Source organism: Gymnoscopelus braueri (assembly GCF_963280865.1).
Source record: "Gymnoscopelus braueri genome assembly, chromosome: 15".
Lineage (NCBI taxonomy): Eukaryota > Metazoa > Chordata > Actinopteri > Myctophiformes > Myctophidae > Gymnoscopelus > Gymnoscopelus braueri.
Genome location: NC_137620.1, coordinates 11,845,360 through 11,860,672, shown reverse-complemented (window position 1 = coordinate 11,860,672; position 15,313 = coordinate 11,845,360). Strand labels below are relative to the sequence as shown.

Genomic DNA, 15,313 nt, shown 5'->3' with positions numbered 1-15,313 from the left:
GTCTGCCTCTTCCTGGCATAAAACTGCCCATTCAGATTACACCTGAGAAAATCACACGGTCCAAAGATTGTCCACCCGTCTCGGCAGCGCCACTTAGCCGCCAGGAGATGGAGAGAATGCTTACAACCTTCTCTAATACAATCACCACTCACTGTGAAAACCAAAATGCTCGCATAGGCGCTACAAGGACTAGCCTACACCAAAGACCTGCTGAAGTGCACTGCCATCAACCCCACGCAGCTTGAAACTCTGGCACTTGACCGATCAGCTTGGAGGGACTCATGTGCCAGGTTAATCTCACAAATAAACGACAACAACCAGCAAAGACTGTCCGAGAGACGTACCCAGCGACACCAGAGGGAAGCCAGCATTCCCCAAACCTTCGGGCTCCCCTGCCCCTCCTGCGGACGGATACGGCTCACGCATCGGCCTCGACAGTCACATCAAGTGGCAAAAGCGGCAGAATCGCTGAACGCATGTTTTTTACCTATAACTAGACGATTGACATCTCCCAAGAGGCCAAGGAAAAACCTCTGCCCTGCATTTTTCATGTCAGCCTTTTATAGCGGCAGCAGGAGGCCCATTCTTGCAAAACACACCGGTAAACCTATTCATCCGCCTGGCTTTGTGTCGACGTGTCCTTGAGCAAGACACTGAAACCCAAGCTTATAGCAAAACTAGGCTAAAACTACTGCCCAACACTGTTGTTACTCAACACTGAAACAGACTGCTCCCACCACACACACATCAAAAACAACACCAATACACCCCTTGCTATGAAGGTAACAAGCTGCTTCTATATACAGCTAGAAGTAGAGTGCTTAACTGAACTTGCAGTGGATGAAAAATCTGTTGTTACTCAAAATGAATGGAACACGTTTCTAATATTCCCTTTCTTCAACACCCTAAAGTTAAAGTTGTTAAATTGGTGCTTAGTTAGCCTAACTTTACTTAATTTAGCTGGGGACCCAATGGAGCCCCCTCAAGGACCCCTGCTTTGAAAACCACTGGTGAAGACAACGACATTTCATCTACACCAGCCTCTTTTTTCACCTGGCAGTGAGGGGTTTCATAGAGTGTGTGAAGTTGATGCTCTCCCAGTTCCTCTCCCCACTGAACAGATGCTCCGTCCAACCAGCAGGTGTCACTAGTGCAGCAACAATGACCCACTCCCCTGTCAGAAAGTGAACATGAATGCATTGTATTAATTGTTTCTCTTCACCACTTTGTCTCTTGTGGTGGATTATTACCATCAGCATTCCCACTAGTAGAACCAGTGAAAAGACGTGCTGTAGACACAGACCCATTGCTGGAGACCAGTCTTATCACCAACACAAACATTTCATACTATGTAGTAAAAACTCTCGGAGAGACCAGCCTGTCACCAGCACAAACATCATATTTATGTCTAACAATCCTGGAAAGACCAGACTGTCATGAACACAAACATTTCATATAACAACTATGGAGAGACCAGCCTGTCACACAGCACAAAGTGTAATAAATAGTAGTACTGATATCAGGAGAGAAAAAAAAACATGGGGAAAAAAGTAGCCTTTAGTAGCCTAGTATTAGTACTAACAGACAGTTGCAGTAGCAATACAGTTAAACGTCTATTACACCTTTCATTTACAGGATGCAGGTTAAAGTGATTTACAAGCTTGTAACGTTAACAGAAAATGTAAATAGAAACATTAACAATTGTCATTAAAACAATATGGTATGTGTCCCAGTCACCTGGTAGAGCACATACAGTATGTGTAGGGGCCCTTTGCTGCATGTCCTTCCCCCTCTCTCTCCACTGTTGCTTTCGAATAAAGGCTTGAAAATGTCAAACAACATATCTTAACCCCCCTCCCCTTAACCCCCCACCCCCAAAACAATGTAGTAACATCGATATTGTAATGAGTGGAGACTGGACACACATTCAATCACGTTCTCCATTACAGTGAACTTAAAACTGCTAAAACACTGTAGGTTTACAGTGAACTGTAACACTAATGACTGTGTGTCAGTAACATCTGTGGTCATTCAGAACACCATTACTTAAACATAATACACATTCCCTCAAAGCATTCTTGACACATGAGCAGTGTGTTTTACATGTCAGCAGTGGTGTAAAGTAACTAAGTACATTTACTCAAGTACTGTACTAAAGTACAATTTTGAGGTACTTTTACTTTGCTGGAGTATTTCCAATTGTCAATACTTTTACTCCACTACAATTATTGAAAACTTTAGTTACTAGTTACTTTGCAGATATAAATATATTACATTATAAAACATACATTAACCACTTTAGCCCTATTTTATATCTAGGCTATTTAAAAATAGCCGATCTACAAGCTCACAACGTGTCGCATTGGAGTACTTCTACATTGCAGTATTGATACTTTTACTTAAGTAAAACATTCGAGTACTTTTTCCACCACTACATGTCAATCTTTCTGACTGCTCTGGGCAGTTGTTTCTGGTCCTCTGCCAGTTAATCTGTCCCTGGTTGAACTGGAGAGCTTCCATATATTTTAAACAAACACATGACAAGGAACTTCCTGGTCTTTTTTTTATTAAAACATTTTTTTACAAGTCATTGTTTTGGAAGGAAAATACAACTGTGGAAACAATACTTAAAAGGAAGTATTATAACAAACAGCTGACAGCTTGGAGTGTCTAATAATCTCGTGTTCCTCATAGGGTTTTCACGCACGTTTCCCTGACTTCACAGCTTGTGACTTCAGTCTTTGCTCTTTTGCTGAACAGATATAGACCGTCTGAACAGGGGACCCCCAGCGTGGACCCCCAGCGAGTCCCCAAATGGACCTTTACTGTCTGTAACTCTAAGAGTGTACACATGGAACCAAATGGACCTGTAAGGACCCATTTGGCTCAATTTGTACACTTATTTATGGGGGGTCCCTTTGTACACTTAAAGAGTTATGGGGGTCCATGCTCTAATCCACACCAAAATGTAAGTTTGAGAAGCACTGATCTAGGTGATTAGAGAACCCATGTTAATGTATACAGTGCATGTGTCAAACTCGAGGCCAGGCTTTGGTGAACGCTGCCTCTACAACAGGGTTCCCCAATTACTTTTCCCCAAGGGCCAAATTATGTCTCAGGTACCAAGCCGAGGGCCAGGGGCATTGTGATGCCGAAATGTGTTATTTTAGGCCTGGGATTCTTAAATCCTGTGTTGAGGGAAAAAATGCACTCTGGAAACAAAATAAGTTGAGAATCAACCATTTACTTAAAATATTTGGTTGTTACAGTCTGCTTGAAAAGTAATACAGATTAACAGCAGCCAGTTGTACATACTGAAAATAAAAATAAGTCCAGAATCAATAATTTACTTACTGATGTGTTTGTTAGTCTGCTTGAACATTAATACAGATATTTTTTTCCTGCTCTACAGTATAACTTGATGTATGGCAGGGTGCGTACACATTTGTTCAGGTGGTAATACAAACTTTGCTCTTGTATCAATAAACTGGTTAATGTTGGCTTTAGTTGGACAAAATGATAGAAAATGTAACAAGAAAATAATAAGTAATAATTGTGATATTTTTGAACTAAAGGAAGTCTTATCAAACCATATCAATACGGAATAATCAATACAGCCCAAATGTTCTGATGCTGGTTCCTGAATCACTGGTTGAGAAACGTGTCTACAGTATGTCCCCTAAAAAGACAAAGGTACAGATTCATATACACAGAAATCTATTTTATTATGACAGCATGTAGACTACAGTTAATTTAGTTGGACATATAATCCACAAATAACTAATCGTAACACACACTTCAACCAATATTATAGGGGGGCGCCCATAGCTCAGTGGTTAGTGAGCCCGCCTAGGGAGCCAGAGGCCCTGGTTGCCCCAGGTACGATTCCAGGCCAGGCCAGCATATGTGTCGATGAAATGAAATGTGTCCCTGAGCAAGACTCTTAACCCCTAATTGCTCACAGGCCCTCATTGGAAACAAGACCACAAGGACTTTCATGAACCGACCTGTTAAAGGAATTATCCTTATATTAACAGAAGTATTGCTGTTGTTCGCAAAACCTTTCTCATTGCATATTCACACCTGGGTAGAGCATAGAGTTAAAAACAATAGAGAGGGCACCAGAAATCCCCTCCCATCCACTTGCATTGAGTTGCTCACCCAGCGCATGAGGCGAAATCACCCCTTCTTCCGGGTTGGGAAATGTGATGGGCGTAGCCAATTTGGGGCCACTGTGACACGTTTTGCGTCACCTCGGTGCGCAGCCCCGTGCGCAAGCTCGTGAGTCAAGCCCATTGGTCGAAACCGCTTTTGCTTGTTCATGCCCCAGCCATTTTAAGCTGCAGTACCTATGAATGGCCAGCATGTCCAATGCGCTTCAATGCAACCACTGGCTTCTGGGGGCTTGGGGTAGAGACACAGACAGCACACAGACACACAGCTTGAGATTAGTCATTGTAAAAGAACAGACTGGGCTTTAACCCATTAAGACCTGAGGCCGATTCTACGAATCTCAATGGCCTAGCCCCTCCATACATTTCTGATCTGTTAAATAAGCCTCCTGCCACTAGGTTAAGATCATCCATTCAGAAACTCCTTTCAGTTCCCCCAACAAACCTCATTACCAAAGGTGACCGGGCTTTCTCCGTGGCCGCACCTATACTCTAGAATAATCTCCCTTTTCAAATCAAGATAAGCCCCACCATTGAGATTTTTAAATCCAAACTGAAGACCCACTATGCTTTTAACATAGTTTGAGGTCATTGTCTGTTGATTGTTTGTCACTGCTTTGTTTTTATTTTTTTTTGTTCTGTTATTGTTGCTACTGCTTTTTTATATGCCTTTACTTTGCTTTGTAAATAGACTAAGGTCTATTTGTTCTTGCTATTTGTTTGGAAAGCACTTTGGGTCAGCTGCTGTTGTTTTAATGTGCTATATAAATGAATTTGACTTGACTTGACGAATGGCTTCTAAAATAAGTGATTCTCAAGCCTTTGCGTGCCAAGGACCCCCACAATGATATGTATTTGGCCAGGGACCCCCCCCCCCAGAATGTTTTGGTGCCAGGGACCCCCAAGAAGAGAGGAGTTGTGTAAAACAGAATCAGAATTATGCAAGACTTTTCAAACACTTTCAAGTAAAAAAAAAAAAACGCTACATGTTGGCAGGCATTTAAACATAAACACTGAAACTGACATCATGCAGCCTGATACAAAGTATCACTGTTCTAGGCAATCTATTATAAACTAGAAAAAGTGCTCCTCGGAGCACAGGTCTCCGCCAGGTCATGTAGGCAATTGTGGCCTCCTGGTGGCGCTATAACAGGCCAATGTGAAAAGGGTGGCATTTCTTCTTAGGCCTCGCACGGCAATCGGACACTGCATTCATGATTTGAGGCATTTTGTTCAAAAAAATGTGTTTTGCTAAATTAGACCTGCTGATGGCGCTATAACAGGCCAATGTTAAAAGGGTGACATTTGCTCCTCAACGTAGTGTGAATGTGAGTGCTAAGTTTGACCGCAATCGGACGGTGCGTTCATGATTTGCGGCATTTTGTTCAAAACAAGCCACTACTGCAAACTTTAGATGTCAATCTTAGCCAATCAGGATGGAATATGAAAAATTAAACACATCCGTCTTGATCACTTGACTATAGAGATCATGTGTACCGATTTGTGTGAAATTTGGATAAAATCGGAAGGAGTAATATAAAAAAGTGTGTTTTACATAAGTCGGCCTCCTGGTGGCGCTATAAAAGGCAGATGTGAAAAATGCAGGGCAAAGGTTTTTCCTTGACCTCTAGGGAATGCGCTTGGTGCAGTTATAGGTAAAAACACGAATCGGCCTGTTATAGCGCCACCATGAGGCTGATTTAAACATGTTCAAGTGGCATTTCTTCCTCGGCATAGTGGAAATATGCATGCAAAATTTCAAGGCAATTGCATGTTGTGTTCATTATTTGAGGCATTTTGTTCAAAACGGAGCACTCCTGCAAACTTGAAGCCATTTTTAGCCAATCAGGATGGAATATGAAAAATCTGAAAGAGTCGTTTCGTTTAATGACTATAGAGATACTGTTTACCAATTTGCGGGATTTAAAATTTTTTTTGTAGGAGTACTGTCAAAAAATATGTTTTGCACAAATCGGCCTCCTGGTGGCGCTATAAAAGGGCCATGTGAAAAATTTGGGGCAGAGTTTCTGCTGTGGCATCCAGGGATTGTGTGTGCACAGTTTCACTGCGAGCAAGCCAACAGTGCCGGAGATAAGCTGTACACAGACAGAATGACGGACGGACGGACGGACGGACGGACGGACGGACGGACGGACGGACGGACGGACGGACGGACGGACGGACAGGGGGCAAAACATACTCTCTCGCCATGCCTTTCGGCCTGGCGGAGACAAGAAGATAAGATGCCTAGTCCATTTCATACCTGCATAAGACCTACCATTCTGATGCATTTAGTTTGTAAATCAACAATGTGTCATAGTTTTAAGTCCTTATCCTTCCATTACACTAACTCACACCAGGTCAGCAGTTTGTTTGACAACCAACCACCCCAATATCATCCATATGCAGTGGGAACGCCCCTTCTACTGTATGGGAACACCTTTTCATACCGTACGTCCAATACAGTGCTAATAATATTGATTGACATGACATTGACATTCATACTAGTGAGTGTTGATTGAGTGTCTGTGCCACTGTCTGTGTCACATGAGTCTCTGGTGGCCTGGGTTCCACTCCCACCGGGGACACGCTTCTTCTGTGTCCCTCCTGCACTGTGGCACCCCCAGACTCCTTGATGTTCATCTCAATGAAGAGATAGTACAAAGGAGAGACCACCGCCCAGCCTCCTTCATGGAAAACACAAAACAAAGACAAATATCTGAAATTAGATCAACCACTTCAAAGTTTATACATCATTGAGCGGGGTCCCCGGCGGTCTGTATTTTGGTCCCCTCATTTGTTTCCCACTCAACTTGTAGATCTGCTACTTTCACCAAATGTTCGCCTGCTTTTGTCAAATGTTCGCAGTCGATGGTGTAACTGGTTGTTCCCTGCCTCATCTTCTCCCAACCCTTCACCGCCTCATATATTTTTGCTCAACAAATCAAAAATAGACACGTTTATTTTTATTTTCCATTGCTGTTCTTTTTACGGACCAAATTATGAAACAAAAATAACCCCATCTAATCCTTAAGTGTTCATGGCACTTAGTCTGAACAAGGACTATTTAAGTTGATCTGGATGAGGGCATCTGGTAATTGTCGGAAACATAAATTCTTATTCTCCTGTATATATGGTGTTTTCTTTGTTTCTGAATCATAATGTGGCTGTGAGAAATTTGTTGAGGGGTTGGCATCATACTGTGTAGAATATCTAAGAACTGTAGAACTTTTTTTTTTTTTTTAAAGAACTGTAGAATTTCACTGTGTGAAGAATCCAACCACAAGAGGGAAATCATGTACCTCCAATGATAAAACATCATTGTTAAAAGGGACACTAGGCATAGCCAACCCAAGTATGGTGAGAGCGCTTGGCTTTCATTGTGTTACATGCTTAGGATAGGGATGCTCGAGTTCATGTGGCTAAGACTTTATATTAACGTTGGGTCTATAATGCATTATAACCACATTTATAATGCATTATAATGCACTTATAAATGTTTATAATTATGCATAACAACTTATAATGAAGTATTATAACTTATAATAAAATAATGTATAAGTGCTGGTCATAATGCATTATAAACTCAGTGGAACAGCACATTAGAACTACCAGGTAACACTTTATTTAAGGGTTGTGTCTATAATGCATTATAATCACATTTATAATGCATCATAATGCTTTATAATGCTTCATAACACTCGTTGTAAATGTTTATAATAAAGACAGTTTATAACTAACCAAGTTATAGTACTAGGTATAATGTGCAGTTCCACTGACCTTATAATGCATTATAACCAGCACTTATAATACGTTATAAACGTTGCTATAAGTTGTCAATCATCATTATAAACATTTATAACGGGTGTTATAATGCCTTATAAGCACATTATAAATGTGCTTATAATGCATTATGGACCCGAACTTTAAGTAAAGTGTTACCGGAATGTATATAATGCTGGCTGGACAAAATATGGTTGTGTGGTGTGTGTTGAATTTCTTTACCCATCGGGGTGTTGGTCCGGACGGGTTCTGTGAATGTGATGTCCGTGTACGTCCGAGGTATAAGGTCAAGTTCACCTCGACCTACAACACAATCACATCCCCAAGAAATTAAATCCTATTCTATATCAACAAAGTAACCCAATGTCTTTACAAACGTCATTAAGACAAATATTAGGCACCAGGAAAACACAAATGCATTGTAAAAATATATATCGTCACTGTCCGGTAGAAACCTTGTATGTCAAAAAACGTTACATTTCACACAATGGAACGAAAACTTTATGAAATAGTGAAAATAGCCGGTTTACAAGTCACAAAGCGTCACAAAGCGTCGCAGCGCGACGCTGATTTTGCTTGTCACTGTTGTATAACGAAGTAACATAAAAGGTTGAAATATGGAGATACGAGGTTTCTGCCTGACAGTGGCGATATATAAAGACTACATGTATATAAAATGTACTGTAACTAAACATGACCCCTGCTCAACCCAAAACCTTTCTATTTACTTTTTTAAAGGCCCTGAACAATCACGCAGACGTTTCCAGTTACTAATTACACCTCTAGTTTTAGACGTTAGACAGTATTGGTATTGTCTCCTTCCAGCCAGACAATAGCTGTATTCATGTCGGTGAGATCATCAACTACGCTGAATGTTTGTTTGAAACTTTGATACACCCATCCTTCCATCAATGCAGTTCTGTGTCATACACCTGGGGTTACACAACCTGGTTTTAGACATTAAATTGATGATCTGATTAAGTGCAGATTAAGTACAGAATACTGTCGGCTTCACTTTGGAGATCACAAACATTATAAGAAAGAAACCAACAGTAAGGTGTGCAGCCACTGAGCCCAGATGATACCTATGGTCCTAGAATGGTCATGTGAGTGCATGCATTAGTCAGTATACAATTAAGTTGATTTACTTTTACATCAAAATGTGATGTAAATCAAGAAAAGGGCAGGTACTGTAAAAGGAAGTAGTGGGATAGACGTGGGAGGGGAGAATGATTCACGATCGGGTGGGGTGGGGGCCGTTAGGGAGGAAGCCTTCTGGCAATGAATAATAGTCACTCTGTTGAACAATGGTGGGAAGATTATTCTTGCATTAGTCGTTTTTTTTTTATATTCAATAAGCACGACTGCACATGAGGCCATATCACTTTTTAAGAGTGTTTGAATGAGTATCAAAACATCACACTTGGTTTGGTCAAAATGTCTCCGTGATATTATGTTAACACAATTAATAACAGATACATTAAGAGAGGGAGATTTTAAGATTATAATTCATTCATTCATTTAGGTAGGACATTAAAGAGTACCAGAAATAAATTGCACATATGAACATGAATGAATGATAAATGAAATGTATCTGCATCATGTGTAACAGTATCAGAGTGATGTTGAATTAACCCATTCAATCCGGGAATGCATCTGTGTCATTTAAAATTTCTTTGGCTATAAAAAAAATAGCAGATGTACAAGCTCATAGCGTGGCACAGAGTGCCGCACTATGAGCTTGTAGATCTGCTATTTTTTGCAAATCTTTGAATATAATTTTTTAAAGCGAACATTTGTAAAATATTTTTGTTCCAGGGACCCCCTGAAGCAAAGATTTGAGTTACAAATGTTCGCTTTAAAAATATATACTGTATATTCAAAGATTTGCACACATTTTCAAGATTTTTCAAAAATAGCAGAGCTACAAGCTCATATGAGCTTGTAGCTCTGCTATTTTTTAATAGCCAAAGAAATAAAAAATGACAGAGAAATGCGTTCCCGGATTGAATGGGTTAATGTTGTCTGATTCAAAGTGTTTGTTGTGAAAGTCTCACCTCTGCGTCTTCGGCGGATTTGTGACCACATCACCAAGGAGGCAAGCGAGAGCCCTACGCAAGCCAACACAGGAAGTAGAATGTACAGGAAACGTGACGGCTCCTCCATAGAGGGCTCCTCATACGCAGACACAGCTCCGCCACGAACCACATTCTGTCCTAAAAACAATCATAATGCTACTTAGATGCAGGTGTGGTTAGATTGTAAAAGGTCAAATAATACCACAATAGGGCTGGGATATGAGACTTAAAATCAATATTAATTTCAAACTTGTGCCTGGATTTTTGAACAATTAACCCATTGAATCCAGGAACCCACTGTGTCAATTTAGACTTCTTTGGCTATTCAAAAACAGCAGATATACAAGCTCATAGTGCCACGCTATGAGGCTGTATCTGCTATTTTTGAAAAATTGTGAGAATTTGTACAAATCTTTGAATTTATATATATTTTTAAAGCAAAACATTTTTACTCATATCTTTGCTTCTGGGGGTCCCTGGAACAAAATATTTTGAGATGGGGGTCCTTGGCCAAATACATGTTATTTTGGGTTATTTGGGAGTTTTTTCAAAAAAATAAATGTTAGGATTTAGAAGACATTTGTAGAATCCCTAGAAGCAAAGATTTGAGTTACACATGTTCACTTTAAAAAATACAAATTCAAAGATTTGCACACATTTTCATGAATTTTCAAAAATAGCAGATGTGCCGCGCTATGAGCTTGTAGATCTGCTATTTTTGAAAACCTAAAGAAATCTAAAAATGACACACAGATGCGTTCCCGGTCTTAATGGGTTAATGAACGATTATTAAACGATAACATAATGAAAATAGCTGATCTACAAGGTTGTAGATCGCCTATTTTCAATATTTGTACACACCACCATTGTACAACAAAGTATATTACAGGGCTTAAAGGACCACCCATCTTCATAATGTCACTCCTCACTAATGCACATTATATTATGGTAACATTAGTGTATTCACTCTGTGTCTCAGAGGAGGGCTGCTGACAGTTCAGAAACCTGCCTACCAGTGACATCATTGGTAGGCAGGTTTGGTCATTTCAAACAATATAATATATATATTTTAATATTATTAATATTATCATTATTATTATAATATTATAATTAATGCGAGAACAGTGGCCTCAATTTCAGCACGCTAACTTTCCAGGAATAGACACTAGACAGCCTGCAGTTTCTATTAGCTTGGTTTCCCCACCGATGTAGCTCCAATCGGAACCTCTCCCTCCGCTATATAGCTCCGAGATGAGGTTCCACACAGCATGGTGCCTGTTGGGCGGGACATTTTCGAATATGTTTTAACTTCTAGCAGAGAAGAAAATCTAACTGATGGGTTGAAACAAGCGTTTAAATCGCTTATTTAGTCAGCCTATGGCCAGTCAACCCCCGTCCGCATGCGCAGTACTGCTCCCGTCGCTTAGATTTTCTTTTCCGCTAGAAGTTATCTGAGAGCAGGGGGGACGACCTTTACTTTTTAGATACGATGTGCGGAAAAGGGTAAGAATCATGCATAGTGGAAAATATTCGAAAATGTCCCGCCCAACAAGCACCGAGCTGTGTAGGACCTCACCTCGGAGCGGTAGCGGAGGGAGAGGACACAGAGTGAGTAGACAAAAATGGTATTGGTACTATATAGAGTACAGAAGTCCTGACGTCACTCGTTCATCCCCTGGTTCGTAAAGTAATGTCTCTATGGAGAATAACATTGGGTCATCTTAGAATCGTCTCATATAAGAATTGTGTTCCAAAAATAAACAAACTGTCTCGGCGATATTGTCAGGGAGGTGGTTCTGTATCGTTTATGATAGTCAGTCACTTATATTTGATACAGTCTGTTTCTGGCGAAAATGTAACTAATTCGGTGAAAGTAACATTAGCGTTTTCTCACTGCCAGTTGATGCTTCATATCCATAAGAGTCAAACTGCTGGGGTCATTTGTTTATTTTTGCAACACAGTTCTTATTTGACGCGATATTAAAGACGTCTATGGGGATTCAGAACGGGGGTGGAAAACCGCGAACCAGGTAGGATGTGTAAATTACGTCAGACTTCGGTGCTCTATTATAATGAGCATTAGTGATGACCATTTACAAAAAATTGTAATGAACCCATCTCCTTGATTATTATAAGTCGTAATTGGTTCTAAATATCGGTGTGTGCTTTATTTACGAATATATATTTTTCAAATAGAGTGCTGTGTCACCTGTCACATCCATCCAGCTCTCTGGTGACTCTCCAAGGTCAGAGATGTTACACCTGTAGAATCCTTCATCAGACTTGGAGACATTGTGGATGGTCATCTGTCCTGTGGACTCAGTCCTGATGAGGGATCCATCTTTATAGAAACCAGCTGGGAGGTCAGAGGATGGTTCACCAGTTGTATTGTCTTTGTACAAGCAGCGGAGCGTGACATCACTTCCCTCTGTCAGAGGTAGTACAGGACTCTCTAGGATCACATCTCCATCTGAAACACAGTTGAGCTGGTCTCTCAATCAAAACATTTCTCCATTGAAAAGCTAAACATGTAAAATAAAAATAAAAAAGGCAAAGTTGTTACAGAAAATTAGAGACTGGGTCAAATGTACCAGTAAGCTATGTCAACAAGTATCAGACTCAAATGTATTGTCACAGCACGCGCTTACATATGTAAAAGAGTGGGTGAAATGATGTTTCTGTACGAGCTCGCAACATTGCAGTCACAGGAAAAGGTGCAATAGGGAAGAGAATGATTGAATGATGTGAATGACAGAAATGATTCTCTTCAGCATTTAGAAATAGCAGCAGGTACATGAAATCACAGTTTGATGTGAATGGTTAAAATGACATGGATAAATATGAAAAACACAGAGCATCAGGTAAAAATTAAGAAAAATATACATTTTAGTTTTAAGGCATTAAGATCGGGGGAAGGGAACGTAATTTTAAGATGTCTTTGGCTATTCAAAAATAGCAGATATACAAGCTCATAGCGCCGCATCGAGTGCTTGGGCGATCTGCTATTTTTTTTTAAATTGTGGAAAATGTGTGCAAATCTTTGAATATATATACAGTATATACATTTTTAACTCAAATCTTTGCTTCTGGGGTCCCTGGACCAACATATTTTGAGATGGGGTTAGGGATAGCCCTATTTTATACATAGGCTATTTGAAAATAGCCGATCTACAAGCTAGTACTTTTACTTTTGGTACTTTAAGTATATTTTGAAGCCAATGCTTTTGTACTTTTACTCAAGTAACATTTTGAACACAGGCCTTTTACTTGTAACAGAGTATTTCTACATTGCAGTATTAATACTTTTACTTAAGTAGAAAATGTGAGTAATTTTTTCCACCACTGCTTGAATGGCATTCTGCACCACCCTGGACTGCAGACAGATACAGAGGGTGGTGCACACCAGTATTGCTTTTCCCAAAATCCAATTTACTTGGTAACGTTTCGAGCCACCAGGCTCTTCTTCAGACCGTCACACAAAGTGTAGACAGTCCTTTTTAAACAGCGTGAAAAATGACTGTCTATACTACCTATACTATACACTTATACTGTATATTTGCACCTGTTGTACATTTGACTACGTACAGTAACCGTACCATTCTTAAACAGGTTTATGCACATTTCTACAAATACCTTCTAGATCAGTAATTCACACATTTTCATCATTTTTCTAAAATGTTCAAAAATAGCAGATGTACAAGCTCACAGCGCGGCACAGAGTGGCGCGCTGTGAGCTTGTATATCTGCAATTTTTTAATAGGCAACGCAAGAATTTAAAATGACACAGATGCTTTCCCGGTTTTGATGGGTTAACATTGTAACTGCAGTCGTAGGAAGCATGCACAAAATACTTTCACCCATAACTTTATAATTGGTGTAAATTTGTGATGTGACGATACATTTGATTTTGTGTTAGAGAATTATTATTGACATTTTTTAATGGACCTACCAGTCACAGTGATGTTGACAGCATGGGTGCATGTTCCCTGTGCAGATTCACACCAGTACTCTCCAGTATCTTCAGAGTACAGGTCTTGGATAACACACTGGGACATGTTTATTTTCCCCCAGTTAGAGGAACACTCAGAAATGTTCCCGTTGAATGAAACATTCCTCTTTGCGGTGAAGTTCCCCTGGACTTCACAGCTCAGCCTGAGAGACTCATACTCAAACATCTGAGTTCTGTTTGGAGTGATGGTCAGAAAGGCTGAAGAGACAGAGATTGGAGGGAGGAAACAAAGACAGAGAAGAACACATGAATGTTCTGAAAACCTGACAACTACAAGCCAATTTTTCAAAGTCCAGTGTCCATTCAAGTCAAGCAGATATTGAATTCAAAGAGGACATATGTTTAACACTCAGGGCAATAAATTAATCCATGCATGCATATTTGCATACACATATATAAATAAATACACAAACACACTACTCACATGCTATAGTGCAGAACGCTGCTGTCTCCATGTTGCATGTTTGGGGTCTGGAGGTGAAAACACAACTTCCTGTAATGTTGTGTAGAATGAGCAGACAGGATCTGCCACCGCATTTCATGTCCTTTATCTCCTCCTTCTGTTTCAACCTACACACAAACACACAGCACATAGATTATGGCATTTGTCATTGCTTGAGTTGATGACAGGATGAATGCCAGAGAAATCAACACACTTATTAATTCATTAATTTGATCAACCAGATAAACTCTCAGTGGTTCTTTTCAGGCTGCGACCACCCCATTTTTTTAAATTAAAATCAAGACACCCAAGACAAGCACTTGGAATTGTAGGTTGAGGCATTACATTTTGTTTGACTCCTTCACGGATAAATATTGTGAAAATAGCTGATTGGCTATTTTCACAATTGTTGCTAATTTCTCGGGTAATATTTCACAATTTTGTAGATCTGCTATTTTTTTTACATTTGTGCAAGTATTATATATATTTTTAAAGGGAACAAAATATTTTCAGATGGCGGTCCGCCAATTTTGGGGGTGTTTGACATGAAACAGTTTGAGAACCACTGATATTATAGCAACATACGTTTTTCAGAAAACTGTTAGGATTTAGAAGACATTTGTAGATGCGTTCCCGGATTTAGTGGGTTAACACATCTGGCTCTCAGTGGTTCAATACAAGCAAAGCCGGCTTTGGAATAGTGTGGTAAGTAGTGCCCTAGCCCTGGTCCAGAGCGTTAGTGAGTTCTCTCTAACGCCCTGCCAGGCGCTCGGCTCTGCTCGTAGACAAGGAATTCCCCTACGAGGACTCCAACTGTAGTAACAATAAG

The 15,313-nt window shown here is 40.1% G+C and overlaps 1 protein-coding gene across 2 annotated transcripts; it reads right to left on the bottom strand.

Moving 5' to 3' along the window:
* Nucleotides 1-2,661: 2,661 nt before the first annotated feature.
* LOC308101994 (peroxidasin homolog) lies at nucleotides 2,662-14,590 on the bottom strand. 2 transcript variants are annotated; one of them, XM_080451563.1, is made up of 6 exons: nucleotides 14,467-14,590; nucleotides 13,983-14,240; nucleotides 12,243-12,503; nucleotides 10,013-10,171; nucleotides 8,178-8,258; nucleotides 2,662-6,859 (listed from the first exon to the last, which is right to left on the bottom strand). In XM_080451563.1, the coding sequence occupies exons 1-6, from the start codon at nucleotides 14,582-14,584 to the stop codon at nucleotides 6,672-6,674; spliced, it is 1,065 nt and encodes a 354-aa protein (XP_080307689.1). In that variant the 5' UTR covers nucleotides 14,585-14,590; the 3' UTR covers nucleotides 2,662-6,671. The 2 variants fall into 2 exon arrangements, with proteins under 2 accessions (XP_080307689.1, XP_080307690.1); XM_080451564.1 differs by having other exon boundaries at nucleotides 2,662-6,856.
* Between the last annotated feature and the right edge of the window lie 723 nt (nucleotides 14,591-15,313).

What these genes read in the sequence shown, in the direction of transcription:
- LOC308101994 (XM_080451563.1), bottom strand. Translation starts at nt 14,584, where the DNA reads ATGAAATGCGGTGGCAGATCCTGTCTGCTCATTCTACACAACATTACA. An exon ending in AGCGTTCTGCACTATAGCAT is followed by an intron (nt 14,241 to 14,466) that starts GTGAGTAGTGTG and finishes CTGTCTCTTCAG; the next exon opens with CCTTTCTGACCATCACTCCA. An exon ending in GAGCTGGATGGATGTGACAG is followed by an intron (nt 10,172 to 12,242) that starts GTGACACAGCAC and finishes GATTGTTTTTAG; the next exon opens with GACAGAATGTGGTTCGTGGC.